This window comes from Gossypium arboreum, chromosome 11 (assembly GCF_025698485.1).
Source record: "Gossypium arboreum isolate Shixiya-1 chromosome 11, ASM2569848v2, whole genome shotgun sequence".
Taxonomy (NCBI): domain Eukaryota; kingdom Viridiplantae; phylum Streptophyta; class Magnoliopsida; order Malvales; family Malvaceae; genus Gossypium; species Gossypium arboreum.
Window position 1 is genome coordinate 136,263,416 of NC_069080.1, and position 19,250 is coordinate 136,282,665.

Consider the following 19,250-nt stretch of genomic DNA (forward strand, 5'->3'; position numbering starts at 1 on the left):
TTTCATAATTGTAATACAACATAAGGTATGTGGGAAATCTTGGACCACTCTCGTCCTTCACCCCTAAAAGTGGACATAATTAAAAAGGAAAACTTAGTCTGTGATAGAAAATGAGGGGCTTTAATTAAATTACAACCAACCAGGATGAACTCTGTTTCTGGATTGAATTATTGGAATTGGTAATCAGTGACTTATTCACTAAGAACTAACTATTCTGTCACCTTATATTCTTCCTATAATTTCAGATTTAATCCTGTTGATTTATACATTCAGTCCACTGCGATATGAACCCATGAAAACCACACTAAATGAAACCGACTGTTTTAAGGATACCATTCATATTATGCAGCACTGCATCCTTCGGCTTCTTTTTTCTTCTTACTTTTGAATTTATTGAAAGATGAGTTTTTACTTGTGGAATTTATTAATCAGTATTTTATATAATTGATGAATAGTTTTATATTTGAAATTTATTTAGAATCATTTATTTAATATTTGTATATTTATTTATATAAATATATTAAATATTTTAAAAAATATTGATAAATTCGAAATGGTACATGAAATAGACTATTACCAATTCGTACTAGTTCTCATAGAAACGTATTGCGTCCACCAATGTGGTAATGGCTACCCTGAAAGCAACAATGTGGCATACTTGTTTGCAAAGAAATGGGTTAAAGCATGTTGAGTTAGTATTGTAGGTGGCTATAATGCTTGATGCTTTGTTTTCTTTGAATTTTTTGTTTTGATGCTTTTGATCTGTGATGATATTTGAGTGTAACCATTGGGATATATATGGCTATCTGAATTTTTATGATTTGCTATGTATTGATTGTAGTTGTTTTATTAATAAATTTATGTTTTGGATTGAGAAAAAAAAATTAAGAAATTCAAAACACAAAAAAAAAAGTAGGGAAAGTGAACACAATGATATAAGTGGTTAGGGAATCTTCTCTACATCCACGGGCAGAACCAAAAATGAAATTTACTATTAAAAAATGGAGATTACAATGAAATTACATCATAAAATAAAATACTTTGCCAATAACTATCCACAAACTTGAAGTAATTTTCTAAATGAACATCAGCTCTACGCTTTCCGCGTATTGAGAAATACCTGGCAATAATAAATAACAAGTGACCAACAATCTCAAAATGTCAAAAACAATACTTTATTTGAAACATCTTAGCCTCTTATCAATCATCAATGGAGACCTAAGATAGATTCATGATTTGTGTAGATAGAAATAGATGATACTAAAAGCATTAGAAACCAAACTTACCACGTTGTGCCGTTGTTGTGCCCATAAGCTGGTATTGCCCTCTTTGGATGCCCACCATTCAAGGGTTTATCACCCAAAGGTACGTACATCTCCCCAGTGGTACCATTTGGCCTTTTATCTGCCACCAATTTCATGGTTCTCAAAGCTGAATGAAAGTACAAGGCTAAATAAATAACGTATTTGGCTCCTCAACTACAACTATATACCAAGCACCAAAATATGCTCCAACACCGGAAAGGAATGTCAGAAGAACAATTTCTCCATATAACTTATACTTACCCTACCATAAACATTGATAACATCACAGTTGAAGCCTTTCAAAGCAGGGGAAATTCATAAAAAGATTGGTAGAAAACAGTGAGTTCGATTATGTCGTTCAGTCCACATGATCAAAGAAGCAATTCCTCATCAAGTGAATTGATGCAGCCTTTGAATGGATTCACGGTCCGAGAAATTAGGAAAACCAAGATGGACATCTTTGAGATTGGACAGAACAATATTTTGGGAACTCTGTTGTCTTACATGTGTTAAATTGAGCTCTCTAATGCCATGTTGTAACGTGTACTGTATCCCTCCATTAATCCTGGAAGGATCATTCTATCACGTAAAAGACTTGTTCTTTTGAAAAACCATTGGTTAGTAGTACTACGAAATGTCAAATATGTTTAACTAAAATCCCATTCTCATAAACCGAAATAGCTTAGAAATTAGAAGATGCAAATGAAACAGAACATCCAATTTGCTGAATAAATGTTGCAGAGAATTGACTAACCGCTTTACTAAATGACATAAGCTGAAGCAGATGAGTTGAAGTTCTCCACTATTTTTCGCCAAGTTAGACTTCAATGCCTGCAAAAATTGAATACAAAATATGTAAGACTGATTTCTGTTATCATATTGTTCATGAGGACAATCAGATATATATATAAAAAAAAGCTATGAAATTTATAAATGTTTAAAATGCGTTTCACACCTGTGATTTGAGTGTGGCGAAATCAGTGCAAGATTTTGCTGTTTAAATTTCAATCTAATTTCCTCGGGATGACTGGCTTATTATTAATTTCAACTAAAGGTATGTGGGAAACCTTGGACCACTCTCGTCCTTTACCCCTACTGCACCCTTCTTCTAGCAACGGGCAATTGGAAATACGTAGCCACTCTAGCGAGAGAAGCATATCTTTTTCCGGTAGAGACGTGAGCTTAGGACAATCATAGATTCGCAATTTTTGAAGAGAGGTCAGGTCTTGAAAGCCCTTGGGGCACATGAATTCCAAATTCTCAAAATTTTCGATAGAAATAGATGTGAGAGAAGGAGGCAGTGTCATTCCTACCCCTTCTTCTGGAAACGACACCACATTTGAGCATCCTTCACCGCTGATGTTGAGTTGCTGAAGAGAGGTGAGTCTGTTAAATCCCCATTGAACAAGTGATGTATAAATTTTGGGTGCCTTTAAGATTGAAAGTGATGTGAGGTTGGTAGGGAAACCCTCTTCTGGAAAGGATATGTCAGCCGAACACTTCCGCACCATTAATTCTCGAAGGGAGGTGAAGTTGTTGATGCACTTGGGAAGGACTCCAAAATTTTCAGAATCCGAAATCCTGAGTGCTCTGAGATTTGTGGTGGGCAACCCACTTTCTTCAAATGAAACCAGATTTGGACACTCAATTAACTGAATCTCCTGAAGATGGCTGAGCTTGTCTAATCCCCGCGGTAATGATTTAAGTTTTTTAGCACCCCTAATACGAATGCTTTCGAGATCAGTGGTTTCAACGAAGTCTTGGGCTATGCATCCCAACATCGGACAATCCAAAATAGAAAGCCGTTTAAGCTTTACGGGTAACTCGGCGTTTAAAAATAAGCTACTTAGCTTTGAACAATAGATAATTCCGAGGTATTGAAGCCGATTGCATATATCGCCCCTCGATGATAACCATATTAGAGAATCACAACTCCATATTTCTAAGTGCTCAAGAAGACAAGTGTTGCTACTCATACTCTTATTATTATTTTCTTTTTCATCAACCAAATATTGCAAATTCACGCAATACTCAATCTTCAGCTCTTTTAAAGCAGGAGGAAAGTTGCTCTCCGCAAAACAAACCAAGCCTGGACAGTTTTGAAGTTTTATTCTTGTAATGAATAGGAAAGCAAGTAAGACATCCGGTAGTCGATTAAGCCTTTCACAACCTCTTATTTCCAGAGATTCAACACCTGGAATCTTGTCAAGTTGCAATATCTCCTCTGTTTCCAAAGAGACCAATTGGGGACAATACGCAATCGTAATAAAACGATGTCCGACTAATCTTAACCCAATTTGCGATAAAGATCCCAACTCCTTCCAACCAGAGATGTAGAATGTTTCGGAGTTTGCAAATCTCAACATTATCCTCTCTTCTGAAATATTAAACTTTGAAATGTTTGAAAGAGACACATGTTTCAAAGAGGTAACCTTCTGTACAGACAAAGAACCTTCATCCACCAATTCTTCACACCCTGCAATGCTTAATTCACAGAGCAAGTGAAAACTTGAAATTGAAGCTACCAACCTTGAGCACTCATAGATTACAAGTTTCTGCAAGGATTGAAGGATGGTTGGCAACCTTCCCAACAATACAGGACATCTTTTAATTGAAAGCTTACAAAGGCTGGGAAATTTCGATACTTGCTCATCATCTTCACAGAGGTCCCACTCCTCCCAATTCAGCATATTGTCAAAACACAGAGACTCTAATGATGCAAAAGCATTTGATTTATTTTCTCCAAACAACTCAGCACCAATCTTGTGTACTTGATCCAAACCACTAATTGAAAGATCTTTTAACAACAACAGCCTTCCAATCGATGGTAGAGATTTGCAATTTTTACAGTTGCGAAGCTCCAATGACAACATATTTTTGAAGGAAGAATCTGCAATCCAAGTAGAGAATTTTGCACCACCATAATTCTGAATGACGAGATGCTCAATCTTTTTGGGAGGACGAAGAGAGTCCAACACCCATTCTTGAAATTCTTTATTCCTTGAAGCCTTTTCAAACTTTTCACTCCAATGCAATACCAATCGATCAATCCCCTGCTTCTCAATTAATTTGGCTTCCCCTGCATCTTCACCATTAACATTCTCCAACCCAGAAAGACGGAAATCACCTCTGAGGTTTGACAAATATTTCAAATCTCTAATATGACAACCATCACCTTCCCTTATTATAAAATCAGTTAACCTTTGAAGTTTCGTTAGCTTATCAATTCCAAAAGGCATCCTTTCAATTGAGTTCGCACCTCTAATATCAAGATAATGCAAGTTGACAAGATTTTCCATCTTTGAAGGTAACCTTTGAAGCTTGGAACACCTATTTAATAATAAAGTTTCCAAATGGTAAAGAGTGCACAAAGAATCAGGTAAGCATTTGATATGGGTGTTGGAAAAATTTAAGTAGCGAAGATGTTTTAAATTTTCAAAAACATCAGGCAACTCAGTGATTTTATACCCACTCAAAGAAAGCATCCTTAAGTAGCCAAGTCTTGGTAACAAATCAGCCAAAACAACATTAGTTAAATAAGGCCACCGGACTGACATATTCAAAGGTAAAAAAGTACGTAAAGAATTCACTTGATCAAATGCTTCAAACTTCTTCACTGTGTCATAGCTTCCAACAATATAAGAAGAATGCCGAGTGCGATTTGAGAACTTCCATTTCTTATCACCCTCTAATTTTGAGCATATTTCCCCTGCAACTACTTGAGCTAAATCATTGATAAGGTCATGCATTACGAATCGGGACTTATCTTTACTGGATGTCTGAAAAAATGACCTGGACACTAGATCTTGAAAATATTGATTTCCCAGATATTTAATTTGAGGCATAGCTTTTTGTTGCAACAGACCTTCTGCTCTCCATAACAAGATAATTTCTTCTTCCTTAAATTCATAATCTTTAGGAAGTATTGAGCAATATGAAAAACATCGTTTCAAGTATGACGGAAGATGATGGTAGCTTAATCGCAAAGCTGGAATTATGCCACACTGCTCTTCTGGTAAGTTCCATATCTCACTCTCATATATTCTTTCCCATTCTCCAAGATATTTAACCGTGCGTAGCAAGCTTCCAATGGCTTTTGCAGCCAAAGGTATGCCATTGCACCTTCTAACAATTTTCTCTCCAATTTCTTTAAACTGGAGATGTCCGTCGAAATTTCTTGCTTTTAATGCATGCTGTGTAAATATGGATAAACAATCATCATCCGATAGTTTATCCAAATGAAAAGCTTTGAGCGGATCCACAATAGATGAAACAATTTGAAGACGAGTGGTTACAATGATATGGGTCCCTGCTCCAAACGGAGACCGTAAGATGGTCCAATCATTATAATTCTCGTTCCAAATGTCATCTAAAACAAGCAAGAATCTTTTCCCAGACAACTTCTCCTTCAACTTAACTTGAAGTAAATTCAAGTCATTCTCGTGACGAGAGTCAGGATCGATGGATTTCAAAATTGTGCAGGTTATATTAACTGCATCAAAATGATCAGAAACGCATACCCAGGCCTTGTGGTCAAAAGACTGGTTGATGGTGGCATCATTGTAAACAAGCTGAGCAAGAGTTGTTTTACCCATCCCTCCCATGCCCACGATGGAAAGGACCGAAACTCCATTGGAGGTATCGCCTTTGAGCAACTCAATCATTTCTTTCTTCTCCTTGTGTCTACCGACATACTCCACAGCTCCATCCACCACGGAAGTTGGTTGCAGCCTGGGTTGCTTTCCTTTGGAGGTTGGAGCTTGAGACAAGATGTCACTCAACCCCAAACTACTTCTTCGAGTAGTCAAACTATTCAATCTATCAGTGATCTCTTTGACCTTGGGAATCATGGAATTCTTAAACAGGAAAGAAGTGGGAGTGAAATTACTACTGGTACAGCAGGTAGGAATGAGTTTCCGTACCTTGCTAGTGCTGGCTTGAACTTGCAATTTCTTGAGCTTGAGACGTAACTCTTCATAAGCGAACTCATCCAAGATGTCATCCACATCGTAAGCCAAGTCCTGGAGATCCTCCAACCATTTCTTCACGCCTTCGTTCTTGATCTGCTTCTCCTCTGCATCGTCCAACACTGCTTGGACATCGGGCAATATGGACTTCCACTGCTTGAGCTGCGGGTGGAGTTGCTTATGATCAGCAACAAAGTTGAGCGCAGAGTCGAGCAACTTGCCCCCCAACAGCTCCAGAAACACAGACAGAGCAGCCTCTCCAATGACAGACATGGTGAACTTATGAGAAGGAAGCAGAAGAGAGAAATGCAGAAGCCAAATGGAAATCCAGGAACGGAATGGAGATTGGGTATAATCAGTGGAAGTTGAAAAAATCAGAGTAGGAGGTAGTGAGCTGATAGTCTGATAAATAAAATAGAGCCCAAGTGGTTTTTTGGGTAGTGAACCGAATAAAGAAGGCGGAAAAAGACAATGGCTGAGCCACCCACCCACATTGTTTATGAATTTTGATGCTTTTTTCTTGCTTTTCTCCATTATCCCAATTACCAAGTCAATGAACTTTGAGTTCCATGGCAGTGGCATCCAATGCCCATATTTGTAATTTAATTAACAGGCAATATGGCAAGCACAAGTCAGTCTTTGTTTTTGGGAATGAAAAAAAATTCATCCCATTTTTTTTAAAATTTCCAAAATTTCATCCCATTTTAGTTCTTTTTAAAATGTATATTATTTTAAATTTAGTATTTTCTTTTATTTTGTTAGTTAATTTTTAATTAAAATTTAAATATATCTTTTAATGTTTACATTATAATATTATATATTTAATTTAATTTTATATAAATTACATTGTATACATATATAATAAAATAGAAAATGAGTTGGGCTTGGGCATTTTAATTTTGGAGTCAAGCATGGCTCATTTTAAACAAGTTTAAATTTTTTTGGCTAAACTTATTTTTCAAACCTCATTCTTTTTATCTAAACTCTTTCATATTTTGAGCGAATTTAGAAAAGTTTATCTACAAAAGAAAAGCTTGTGAAAAGCACATAGGTAGTAATTAGAAATTGTCACACATGTAAAAGTATAATATCTTATATTTAAATTTAAATTTTAAAAATAATATTTTATATATAAATTTTATATTTTGAGAAATAATAATATTTTAAAAAGATGGAACTAATAATTAGAAGTTAGTGAATAATAATGAGGAGTTTTGGTTTTGAGAAAAATAAATAAAGAAATAGTTTTAATTGAGAAAATGAGTTTTTAAGAAGTTAGTTTAAGAGTAGTGAAATAATTTAATTTATTTTATAAAATGTTGAAATGATATAATCATCTCTATATTTAACAAAATAATAACATTAGATTTTTCATGGTTTTACTAATTGAGTTTGTGTCACTCAATTTGAGGTACCAAATTTAATCAGACATTTTATCATAGTATAAATAATTATAACTTAATTTTTAAATCAGTCACCCATCTTTATATTTTTCTCTCTTATAATTATATTTTTACATAATGTTTTTATAATATATAATATGATCATAAATTAAACCCTTAATTATAGTTATTAAGCTTCCATTTTTCCACTAAAGTCAACAAATTATTTTTTATTGGGAAACATTTTTATATTATTTAATTATGAGAAAACATTTTTATGTGGAAGTGTGTTTAACTAATTATATTATAGAAAAGTATATTTGATAATAGGCTCAATTTACATGTTTATTGATGCGTCGTTGAGAGCACTAAAATATCTTATTCTCTGTAAAATAATAAAAATAACGATAAAGGGAAGTAGGGTCGAATCCTCAAGTGACGGATTGTACGAATGCTCGTTTCTTGAAATCTGGACAATTTCTTCTCCAAGAAACTTGCATTCCTGAAAAATAAAAAAACAGAATTAAGAATTTCGATTTGAAAAAATAAAAATAGAATTTAAAGTAAATTGAAATTGCTAAATTAAATAAATGGTGGAAATTAAAATGATGACTATAAAATAAAGCGAGTTTGGGGAAGAGAAAGTTCCTTATGTGGCGAGATTACAGCCTCCGGTTGTCTCGTTCGCCTTAGGTTCAATCATTGGCTTTTAAGTAACCCTTCTCAAGCAAGATAAGCCGGTTATAGTGGAGGACGCCTACGACCACTAGCTTCAAGGATTTAGACTTAAGATTTGTGGGACTATCTTCTGCTAGATCATCACTTCTCAACGGCGAATAGCACGTTGTTTTGTCTCTTGGATTCGTCAACCTTTAATGCGAGAAAGCCAACGAATCGACTATGCAACCTTCCCAAAACGTACACAGTGGCTGTTCCTTACAAAAGTTGAAAAGATCACCTATTAAGGGACATGGACGGAAGCGTCAGCCCCTAGTGCGGAGAAGCAATGAATACCCTGTTGAGAAGGCTAAGCGCGGATTCTAAGCCTCATAAACTTTTTTAGGAAATTTTGACAACCTTCGCTAGATTGGTTTAGTGGGTTATGATTTTGGGAAAGAAATAAATATAATATAAATAAGATTTTATTGAAGAAAATATGGAGAGAACAAAAGATAAAGTTTTTGGGAGAGGGAGTGTTTACAGAAAAAAAAGAGATGTTTAATATGTGCCACTCCATCCCTATTTATAGCACTAGAAAACTTAGTCTATTCTTAATGAAATTTTAAAAGATAAATACAAATAAATAAAGATAAATAAAGATAAATGAAAATAAATCCTAAAATTAAATCTAATAAAATCCTTAATAATTATAATAGAATTGAAATTAAAATAGAGTCTTGTGTTATAAAATATCTTTTTTACATTTTTGTTCTTGGGTCCTCCATGTTTGCATTTTCGCACTCCCTTTTCTCTCTGTCACATGTTGGCTCAATTCATCTTTAATTTCACGCCGCCCTTAAATTTACTTTTACCTTCAATTTAATCTCTAAAAGATAAAAGACCATAAATAGCTCAAATTAGTAGAATCATACTCAAAATAAATATGCAATTAGCACATAAAAATATGTTCTAGAGTATCATGTTTATTGTGCTTAAATTTGATAAATTCTTTAATGAGATATCATTAATTTTGGGTTTATTATTTTGATATCATTAAATTTGATAAATTCTTTAATTTTGATAAATTAATAAACAGCTATGTGAGGTGGAAGTCTGATAAATAAAATAGAGGCCAAGTGGGTGTTGGAAGGCTGCTTTTGATGTGAAACGAATAAAGAAGGCGGAAAAGACAAAGGCTGAGCCACCCACCCATATTGTTTATGAATTTTGATGCTCCTCTTGCTTTTGTCCGTTATCCCTATTTCCAAGTAAATGAACGTTGAGCTCCATGGCAATGGCATCCAATGCCCATATTTGTAATTTCAGTTAAGATCAATAATATTATTTCCCATAACTTTATCGCCTAAACAACCTATTGCGGTTTTGGCTCAATTTAATATTGTCATCTTCTCACTCAAAAAATAAAAATGCCATTTAAATATCATGATTAATTGACAGGCAATATGGTCTGCCACTGCTTGAGCTGCTGGTGGAGTTGCTTATGATCAGCAACAAAGTTGAGTACAGACTCAAGCGATTTGCCCACTAACAGGTCCAAAAACCCAGAAAGAGAAGCCTCTCCAATGACAGACAGTGGAATTGTGAGAAAAAGCTGAAGAGAGAAATGAACCAGCCAAATTGAAATGATTCAATTATTGATGCCAACTTTTTCTTACATACGAGTTAAAAGTTTACATCAAGCCTTTTTGGTAAAAAAATTAAAAATAAAATAAAAATAATTAAGAAACAGAATATTTTAGAAGAGGACAAACTATATAAATAGTCATTTAACTGTGACATGTTTTTTTTCTGGCCACTTAAGTTTAAAATTTTCTATTTTAGTCACTAATGTTATTAAAATTTAATATTTTAGTCACTAATCTGTTAAATCATTAACAGAATGTTGACGTGAAGTTTTTTATTGCCATAATAACAAATTTAGTCCTCTAATGCGTATATATTATATGGTGTGGATGTGTGATCTAGCTTAAACGAACCTCGTTGATGTATGTTTGTTGGTTTGAATTAGTCTCTCTAATTCGTATTAATGCTTCCGATAAGTTAAATCTTAAGTGTTGAATTACAAGGTTATTTATTGGTTAAGGGAGTAATTTCAAATGAGTTGTCTCTTGGTTCTTAAGTAAGTAAGGAGAGATTGGTTTTCCACGCTAGAGTTTTTGCCCATTAACTTTCTTTTCTTTTTTACAATATGCTTTTACATTGTTTTAATTTTAATTTTAGTTTTAAATTTAAAATCCGTTTATTTTATTTTTGTTAAAGAAATAAAATTATCAGCGTATATGTGGATATGACTTTACTTGCCACTTTCTATTAATCTTATATTTTTAGGTCTTGACAACCTAACAATTAAAATAATAATTTTATAAATAAAATATTTTTAAAACCCACAAATAATACTTAAACCATATTCAAACTTTTTTTAGTTCTATTTTATAAATAATAATTTATTTATCATATGTCTAGTCTTGTTCCTTAATCCTTGTCAAATTTTTGATAACTAAGCACCACCTTCACCCACAATAACCGACACCAATAATCCTTACTCTAAACTCTTTGATTTCCATATCCTCCATCGTCATGCCATCAATCTAGGAACTAGTTGTGAAGCTGCTAGCACTACCTTCCATCAATATTTAGGCCTCCAAAACCTCATCCTCACCTTTATATCCTTATTCATGTCCACCCCAAGCACAACTTCAAACACAACAAACTTGTTCAGGGCAATAACATGAAGACATTGATTTTATCCATTTTGACTGAGACTATTGTTTTTTATGCAACTTGAACATGGTGGTCGTTAATGTTAAAAAAAAAGAAAAATTGGATTTGCATAAGTCTTTTCATGGTTTTTTCCTTAATTTTTTATTTAAAAAGTTATTATTTTAATAAATAAAAGTTAGGTTAGAAAATGAGAAAATATTTATTCATTTATTTATAAATGTTTTATAATTTTATACGTATTTTATAAAATCTTATGTATTTTATAAAGAAATAAACTTTTAAATAATTTTTGTTTTTATTTTGAAATTTTAAGAATCAAGACTAAATTGATGAATGTATGAAGTTGAGAGTTAAATTTGTTCTTTTTAGAATTAAGACCAAATTGATAGAATTTGTAAACATTGGATGGCTAAATTTGTTATTATGCCAATAAAAAGGCCACACCAATAATTTAATGGAAGAGCGATCAAAATATTAAAATTTGATAACGTTAATGACTAACACAGAAAATTTTAAACTTAAGTAGCCAAAACAGAAATACCCTAATAATTGGGTGACTATTTATGAATTTTTCCTTTTTTGTTCAACGTTTACCTTTAAAAATTGAACCATTATAACAGATAAATTAAAATAAAATAATTATGGATCACAAACATAAATATAATTGTGTTTTCTTTAAAAGTAATCACAATAATAAACTATGCAAAGTATTAAAAGATTTGACCTATGACAAAATACAACACATGAAAAATATATGAATATACACATAAATTTAGTATTGCCATTAAATATAATGAGCACTGCACATAGGGGTGTAGCCAGGGGCTGGCAGAACCTTCTGTCCCCTAAACGAAAAAAAATCATTTAACCTCTTTAAATTTTTAAAAATTTAAATTAATAAAAGTAAATTTGTATTTTGACTCCTCCTAAAAAGATAAAAAATTGATTTAATTCTTTAAAAAGTATAAAGATATAGGCTATTCAAATAGTGAAATTATACTTTTACAGTCGTAAAAATTAAAATTTAATTTCAACTCCTAAAATTTTTTTACCTTTGCCCTGACTGCACAAATTCGTTCCAATTTAAAGAAAAAAATTCTCTAAATTTCCATGGTATTTGACATATCTAAATTTGTAATTTGATACGTAGAAGGGACTTTTGAGCAGCACTACTGGAGATAACATATCTTAGACAAATCCAAGAATTTTAACACAAATCATCTCTAGGAGAGAATAATATTAGGAGATAACATTTAAAATATTATATTTAAAAGATCTAAAATCGGAACTCCTTGTGTTGGCCTGATGGTTAAGGAGTTCACTATCTCAGTGTAGTCTAGATTCGAGCCATTCCTTATTACAAAAAGACTTGCTGTGGCAAACTTTTGAATAGCTTGTGGAAGAGAAGGAATTGAATTAGAGTCTTGAATACTCCATAAATTAATATAATTTGGATTTAAAATTCCATAAATATAAAAGATATCAGCTCAAGCTATTGCTTGTTTGTCTCATTGCTTGTTTCCTTCCCTGTGAGTGTGCTTCTGGGGTTAGATTTGATCTTCCTAGGAATTGCACACAAGCTGACAGCATTAGGTATTTATTAAATGTTTAATTGGGAGGACTCAATTATTGATACATAAAAGGTTTAAATAAATATTTCATGAGGTCACATAACACAATTTTTTTTTAATTCATGGCTAAAATATTAAAAAAGCCTCTTTATTTTTATTGTAATCAAATGAGCTATTAATTGCTTAGAAAAAAAACGAAGCCATTAGCTTGTCTTTTTCGCCATATTTTTGAAAAATTATGTTGGTGCTTCCTAATATTTTAAGTAATGGGTGGAGACAGAGAAAAATTGAAATGGGTTAAAGCATGTTGAGTTAGTATTGTGGGTAGCTTTAATGTTTGATGCTTTGTTTTCTTTGAATATTTTGTTTTAATGCTTTTGATCTGTGCTGATATTTGAGTTTAACTATTAGAATATATATGGCTATTTGAATTTTTATAATTTGTTATGCGTTGAATGTGATTGTTTTATTAATAAATTTATGTTTTAAATTAAGAAAAAAATTAAAAATTCAAAACACAAAAAAGAAAGTAAAGAAAGTGAACACAATGATATACGTGGTTCGAGAATATTCCCTACATCTACGAGCAGAACCAAAAATGAAATTTACTATTAAAAAATGGAGATAACAATAGAATCACATCATAAAATAAAATAATTAGCCAATAATTATCCACAAACATGGAGCAATTTTCTAAATGTACATCAGCTATATGCTTTCTGCGGGTTGGGAAATACCTGGCAATAATAAATAATAAGTGACCAACAATCTCAAAATGTTAAAAAAGTACATTATTTTAATAATCCTAGCCTCTTATCAATCATCGATGGAGACCTAAGACAGATTTATGATTGTGTAGATAGAAATAGATGATACTAAAACCATTAGAAACCAAACTTACCACGTTGTGCCGTTGTTGTGCCCATAAGCTGGTATTGCCCTCTTTGGATGCCCACCATTCTAAGGGTTTATCACCCAAAGGTACGTACACCTCCCCAGTGGTACCATTTGGCCTTTTATCTGCCACCAGTTTCATGGTTCCCAAAGCTGAATGAAAGTACAAGGCTAAATAAATAACATATTTGGCTCCTCAACTACAACTATGTACCAAGCACCAAAATATTCTCCAACACAGGAAATGAATGTCAGAAGAACAATTTCTCCATATAACCTAGACTTACCCTATCATAAACATTGATAACATCACAGTTGAAGCCTTTCAAAGTAGGGGAAATTCATATAAAGATTGGTAGAAAATATGCCAATCTATCGGACCGGAAAGCTGAAAAGCAACATTAAAAGAGAGCTGCAATGAAACTAGTTCCAAACTGCTACAGCATATATGTCATTTGATTCATTTAACTCATACCACAAAGTCAAAAGCTAGAGAGTCAAGATATAGTGAGTCACTTGGTCACTGCTATTTTTGGCTAGAAAATAAAGTATTTTTGTACCTCTAAGTAAAAGCGGAATAAATAAAGTCACATAGTCAATCACTTACACAGTGAGCTTGTTTATGTCGCTCAATCCACATGATCAAAGAAGCAATTCCTCATCAAGTGAATTGATGCAGCCTTTGAATGGATTCATGGTCTGAGAAATTCGGAAAACTAAGATGAACATCTTTGAGATTGGGCAGAACAATATTTTGGGAACTCTGTTGTCTTACATGTGTTAAATGGAGCTCTCAAATGCCATGTTGTAACGTGTCCTGTATCCCTCCATTAATCCTGGAAGGATCAAACTATCACGTAAAAAACTTGTTCTTCTGAAAAACTATTGGTTAATAGTACTACGAAATGTCAAATATTTTTAACTAAAATCCCATTCTCATATACCAAAATAACTTAGAAATTAGAAGATGCAAATGAAAACAGAACATTCAATTTGCTGAATAAATGTTGCAGAGAATTGACTAACCGCTTTACTAAATCAAATAAGCTGAAGCAGATGAGTTGAAGTTCTCCACTATTTTTCGCCAATTTAGCCTTCAATGCCTGCAAAATTTGAATACAAAATATATAAGACTCCTTTCTGTTATCATGTTGTTCATGAGGACAATCAGATAAATAAAAAAGCTATGAAATTTATAGATGTTTAAAATGCGTTTCACACCTGTGGTTTGAGTGTGAAGAAATCGATACCAGATTTGCTGCTTAAAATAATTCCCCCAGGATGACTTTTTCACAATGAATTTTAACACAAGGTATGTGGGAAATCTTGGACCACTCTTGTCCTTTACCCCTACTGCACCCTTCTTATAGCGACGGACAATTGGAAATATATAGCTTCTCAAGCGAGAGAAATATCTTTTTCTGGAAGAGAGGCGAGCTTAGGACAATTATAGATGCTCAGTTGTTGAAGAGAGGTGAGGTGTTGTAAGCCCTTGGAGCACAAGAATTCCAAATTTTTAAATCTCTGAACTCTGATATGGGTCAGAGGAGGAGGCAACATCATTCCTATCGCTTCTTGTGGAAATGACACCACACGTGAGCATCCTTCACCGCTGATGTCGAGTTATTGAAGAGAGGTGAGTCTGTTAAATCCCCATTCAACGGGTGATGTATAAATTTTGGGTGCGTTTGAGATTTGATGTGAGGTTGGTAGGGAAACCCTCTTCTGGAAAGGATATGTCAGCCGAACAGTCCCGCACCTCTAATTCTCGAAGGGAGGTGAAGTTGTTGATGCACTTGGGAAGGCTCCAAAATTTTCACAATCGAAAATCATGAGTACTCTGAGATTTGTGGTGGGCAACCCACTTTCTTCAAATGGAACCAGATTTGGACACGTAGCTAATCGAATCTCCTGAAGATGGCTGAGCTTGTCAAATCCCCGCTGTAATGATTTCAGTTTTTCAGCACCCCTAATTGTAACGCTTTCGAGATCAGTGGTTTCAAGGAAGTCTTGGGCTATGCATTCCAACACTGGACAAAACCAAATTTCGAGATGTTTAAGCATTACGGGTAACTTGGCATTTAAAAATAAGCTACCAAACTCTGAACAATTACTAATATCGAGATGTTGAAGCCGATTGCATATATCGGCCCTTGATGATAACCATATTAAAGATGGACAATCCCTTATTTCTAAGCGCTCAAGAAGACAAGTGCTGCTACTCATAACTAAGCGCTCAAGAAGACAAGTGCTGCTACTCATACTCTTATTATTATTTTCTTTTTCCTCAACCAAATATAGCAAATTCACGCAACTCACAATCCTCAGCTCTTTTAAAGCAGGAGGGAAGTTACTCTCTGCAAAACAAACCAAGCCTGGACACTCTTCAAGTTCTATTCTCGTAATCAATGGGAAAGCATGTAAGACTTTTGGTAGTCTATTGTGCCTTTCACAAGCCCTTATGTCTAGAGATTCAACACCTGGAATCTTGTCAAGTTGAAATCTCTCCTCCTCTGTTTCCAAAGAGACCAACTGGGGACAATTCCGAAACGTGATGAAACGATGCCCAACTATGCTTAACCCATTTTGCGATAAAGAGCCCAACTCCTTCCAACCATAGATGTTGAATGTTTCAGAGTTTGCAGATCTCAACATTATCCTCTCTGCTGAAATATTAAACTTTGAAATATATGAACGAGACACATATTTCAAAGAGGTAACCCTCTGTACAGACAAAGAACCTTCATCCACCAATTCACACCCATTAACCCTTAATTCACACAGCAAGGGAAAACTTGAAATTGAAACTAGCAGTCTCTTACACTCAAAGATTTCAAGTTTCTGCAAGGATTGAAGGATAGCTGGCAACCTTCCCAACAATAGAGGATATTCTCTGATTGAAAGAAAACGGAGGCCGGGGAATTTCGATACTTGCTCATCATCTTCACATAGGTCCCACTCCTCCCAATTTAGCATATTGCCAAAACGCAGAGACTCTAATGCTGCAAAAGCATTTGATTGATTTTCTCCAAACAACTCAGCACCAATCTTATGTACTTGATCCAGGCCACTAATTGAAAGATCTTTTAACAACAACAACCTTCCAATCGATGGTAGAGATTCGCAATTTTTACAGTCGTGAAGCTCCAATGACAACATATTCTTGAAGGAAGGATCTGCAATCCAAGTAGAGAATTTTGCACCACCATAATTCTGAATGACGAGTTGCTTAAGTTTTTTCGAATGATGAAGAGAGTCTAACACCCATTCTTCAACTTCTTTTTTCCTTGCATCTTTCTTAAAGTCTCAACTCCATTCCAATACCAATTGATCAATCCCCTGCTTCTCAATTAACTTGGCTTCCCCTGCATCTTTACCATTAACATTCTCCAACCCAGAAAGACGGAAATCACCTTTGAGGTTTGACAAATATTTCAAATCTCTAATATGACAACCATCACCTTCCCCTATAATAAAATCAGTTAACCTTTGAAGATTCGTTAGCTTATCAATTCTAAAAGGAATCCTTTTATTGAGTGCGCACCTCTAATATCAAGATAATGCAAGTTGACAAGATTTTCCATCTTTGAAGTAAACTTTGAAGCATGGAACACCTATTTAATAATAAAGTTTCCAAATGGTAAAGAGTGCACAAAGAATCTATCAAGTATTTGATATGGGAGTTAGAAAAATTTAAGTAGCGAAGATGTTTTCAATTTTCAAAAACATCAGGCAACTCAGTGATGGCATACCCACTCAAAGAAAGCACCCTTAGGTAGCCAAGTTTTGGCAAAAAATCAACCAAAACAACATTAGTTAAATAAAGCTTCCGATCACGTGACAATTGTGAAGGTAGGAAAGTACGTAATGATTTCACTTGATCAAATGCTTCGAACTTCTTCACCGTGTCATATACACCAGCAATATAAGACGAATGTCGAGTGCGATTTGAGAACTTCTGTTGCCTATCACCCTCTACTTTTGAGCATATTTCTTTTGCAACTACTTAGCTAAATCACTGATAAGGTCATGCATTACGAATCGGGACCCATCTTTACTGGATATCTGAAAAAAATGACCTCGACACTAGATCTTGAAAATATTGATTTCCAATATCTTTAACTTGAGGCATAGCTTTTTGTTGCAAGAGACCTTCTGCTCTCCATAACAAGATCATTTCTTCTTCTTCAAATTCATTATCTTTAGGAAGTATGGAGCAATATGCAAAACATCGTTTCAAGTATGACGGAAGATGATGGTAGCTTAATCGCAAAGCTGGAATTATGCCACACTGCTCTTCTGGTAAGTTCCATATCTCACTCTCATATATTCTTTCCCATTCTCCGTGATATTTAACTATGCGTAGCAAGCTTCCAATAGCTTTTACAGCCAAAGGTAAGCCATTGCACCTTCTAATAATTTTCTCCAATTTCTTTGAACTAGGGATGTCCATCGAATGTTTCTTGCTTTTAATTGATACTGTGTAAATATGGATCAACAATCATCATCAGATAGTTTATCCAAATGAAAAGCTTTGAGTGGATCCATAATAGATGAAACAATTTGAAGACGAGTGGTTACAATGATAGTGGTCCCTGCTCCAAACGGAGACCATAAGATGGTCCAATCATTATAATTCTCGTTCCAAATGCCATCTAAAACAAGCAAGAATCTTTTCCCAGACAACTTCTCCTTCAACTTAACTTGAAGTAAATCCAAGTTACTGTAATGACATGACTCAGAAGTGATGGATGTAAAGTTGCCTTTGTTATAGCAATTGTATCAAAGTTATCAGAAACACATACCTAGTCCCTGAGATCAAAAGACTCATTGATTGTGGCATCATTGTAAACAAGATGAGCAAGAGTTGTTTTACCCATCCCTCCCATGCCGACGATGGAAAGGACTGAAACTCCATTGGAGTTATTACCATTGAGCAACTCAATCAAGTCTGTCTTCTCCTTGTGTCTACCAACATACTCCACAACTCCATCCAGTACGGAAGTTGGTTGCAGCTTGGGTTGCTTTCCCTTGGAGGTTAGAGCTTGAGACAAGATGTCACTCAACCCCAAACTACTTCTTTGAGTAGTCAAATTATAAAGTATTGGCAAACATCCATACTTTGAAAAGTAAAAGATATGGATGTCGGGAAGTTGCAATTGGAAATCGAACATTTAAGGCACCAAAATTTGGTTAGAAATTTGGCATGGGATAATTGTAATTTTGGTCCCAATTGTAAAGGGACTTTGCAAGTTGATCCTGAACCTCAACTATAAATAGGCCTAACCATTTTTCATTTTCTTCATCCTATATTTGTTATTATCTACTTAAAGCATTATTCTCTCTCCCTATTTGTAAATTTTCACTTGTACTTTGGAGTGAAATATATTTGGTAGTGCCCGAGGACGTAGGCAAAATTTGTTGAACCTCGTTAAAATTCTGGTGTTCTTTATTGTTTATTTTGCATAATTTTGTGAGTGTGATTGTAGTGATTTATTGTGCTATTAAATTACGATAGAGGGATATTTTGGCTAGGAAAGACCTGGTACTTAAGTGATCCTCGTGATCCACCTCTCTTTCTTGGGAATTGAACTTAGTGTGATTTTTCAGTACAATATACTTACTCTTTTACACGCTTCCGCACCGCAATTGGTATCAGAGCTAGATTCGTACTTGGGGAATACGACCATTTACGATACTATTCTTGTATACAGCAATGTGAGATCCTAA

General features: G+C 34.2%; 2 protein-coding genes and 1 long non-coding RNA gene across 5 annotated transcripts; all 3 read right to left on the minus strand.

Annotated features, from left to right (window-relative positions):
- Window positions 1–943: 943 nt before the first annotated feature.
- Window positions 944–6,842, minus strand: LOC108471901 (putative disease resistance RPP13-like protein 1). Of its 3 annotated transcripts, XM_053021637.1 has the most exons (5): window positions 2,260–6,842; window positions 2,059–2,135; window positions 1,566–1,869; window positions 1,287–1,431; window positions 944–1,120 (listed from the first exon to the last, which is right to left on the minus strand). In XM_053021637.1, exon 1 carries the CDS (start codon window positions 6,803–6,805, stop codon window positions 2,309–2,311), a length of 4,497 nt encoding a protein of 1,498 aa, XP_052877597.1. In that variant the 5' UTR covers window positions 6,806–6,842; the 3' UTR covers window positions 944–1,120; window positions 1,287–1,431; window positions 1,566–1,869; window positions 2,059–2,135; window positions 2,260–2,308. The 3 variants fall into 3 exon arrangements, with proteins under 3 accessions (XP_052877597.1, XP_052877599.1, XP_052877598.1); XM_053021639.1 differs by lacking the exon at window positions 1,566–1,869 and having other exon boundaries at window positions 1,287–1,404; XM_053021638.1 differs by lacking the exon at window positions 1,566–1,869.
- A 6,365-nt stretch (window positions 6,843–13,207) lies between these two features.
- On the minus strand, window positions 13,208–15,741 carry LOC108473224 (uncharacterized). Its single transcript, XR_001869692.2, has 6 exons — window positions 14,742–15,741; window positions 14,547–14,623; window positions 14,296–14,356; window positions 14,128–14,219; window positions 13,528–13,673; window positions 13,208–13,363 (listed from the first exon to the last, which is right to left on the minus strand). It is a non-coding gene; the product is annotated as an uncharacterized LOC108473224 (long non-coding RNA).
- A 1-nt stretch (window position 15,742) lies between these two features.
- On the minus strand, window positions 15,743–17,973 carry LOC128284001 (putative disease resistance RPP13-like protein 1). The gene is made up of 6 exons (XM_053021461.1): window positions 17,673–17,973; window positions 17,248–17,495; window positions 17,065–17,134; window positions 16,845–16,987; window positions 15,840–16,733; window positions 15,743–15,748 (listed from the first exon to the last, which is right to left on the minus strand). Exons 1-6 carry the CDS (start codon window positions 17,971–17,973, stop codon window positions 15,743–15,745), a joined length of 1,662 nt encoding a protein of 553 aa, XP_052877421.1.
- Window positions 17,974–19,250: the final 1,277 nt, after the last annotated feature.

Bases quoted from the DNA above. Each gene is read 5' to 3' on its own strand.
- LOC108471901 (XM_053021639.1), bottom strand. From the start codon at position 6,805: ATGGAGAAAAGCAAGAAAAAAGCATCAAAATTCATAAACAATGTGGGT.
- LOC128284001 (XM_053021461.1), bottom strand. From the start codon at position 17,973: ATGGACATCCCTAGTTCAAAGAAATTGGAGAAAATTATTAGAAGGTGC. The intron at 17,496-17,672 runs GTCTCTTGCAAC...GCTCAAAAGTAG, and splicing joins CTTGTTATGGAGAGCAGAAG to AGGGTGATAGGCAACAGAAG. The intron at 17,135-17,247 runs GTTTTTGAAAAT...ATTATTAAATAG, and splicing joins CCATCACTGAGTTGCCTGAT to GTGTTCCATGCTTCAAAGTT.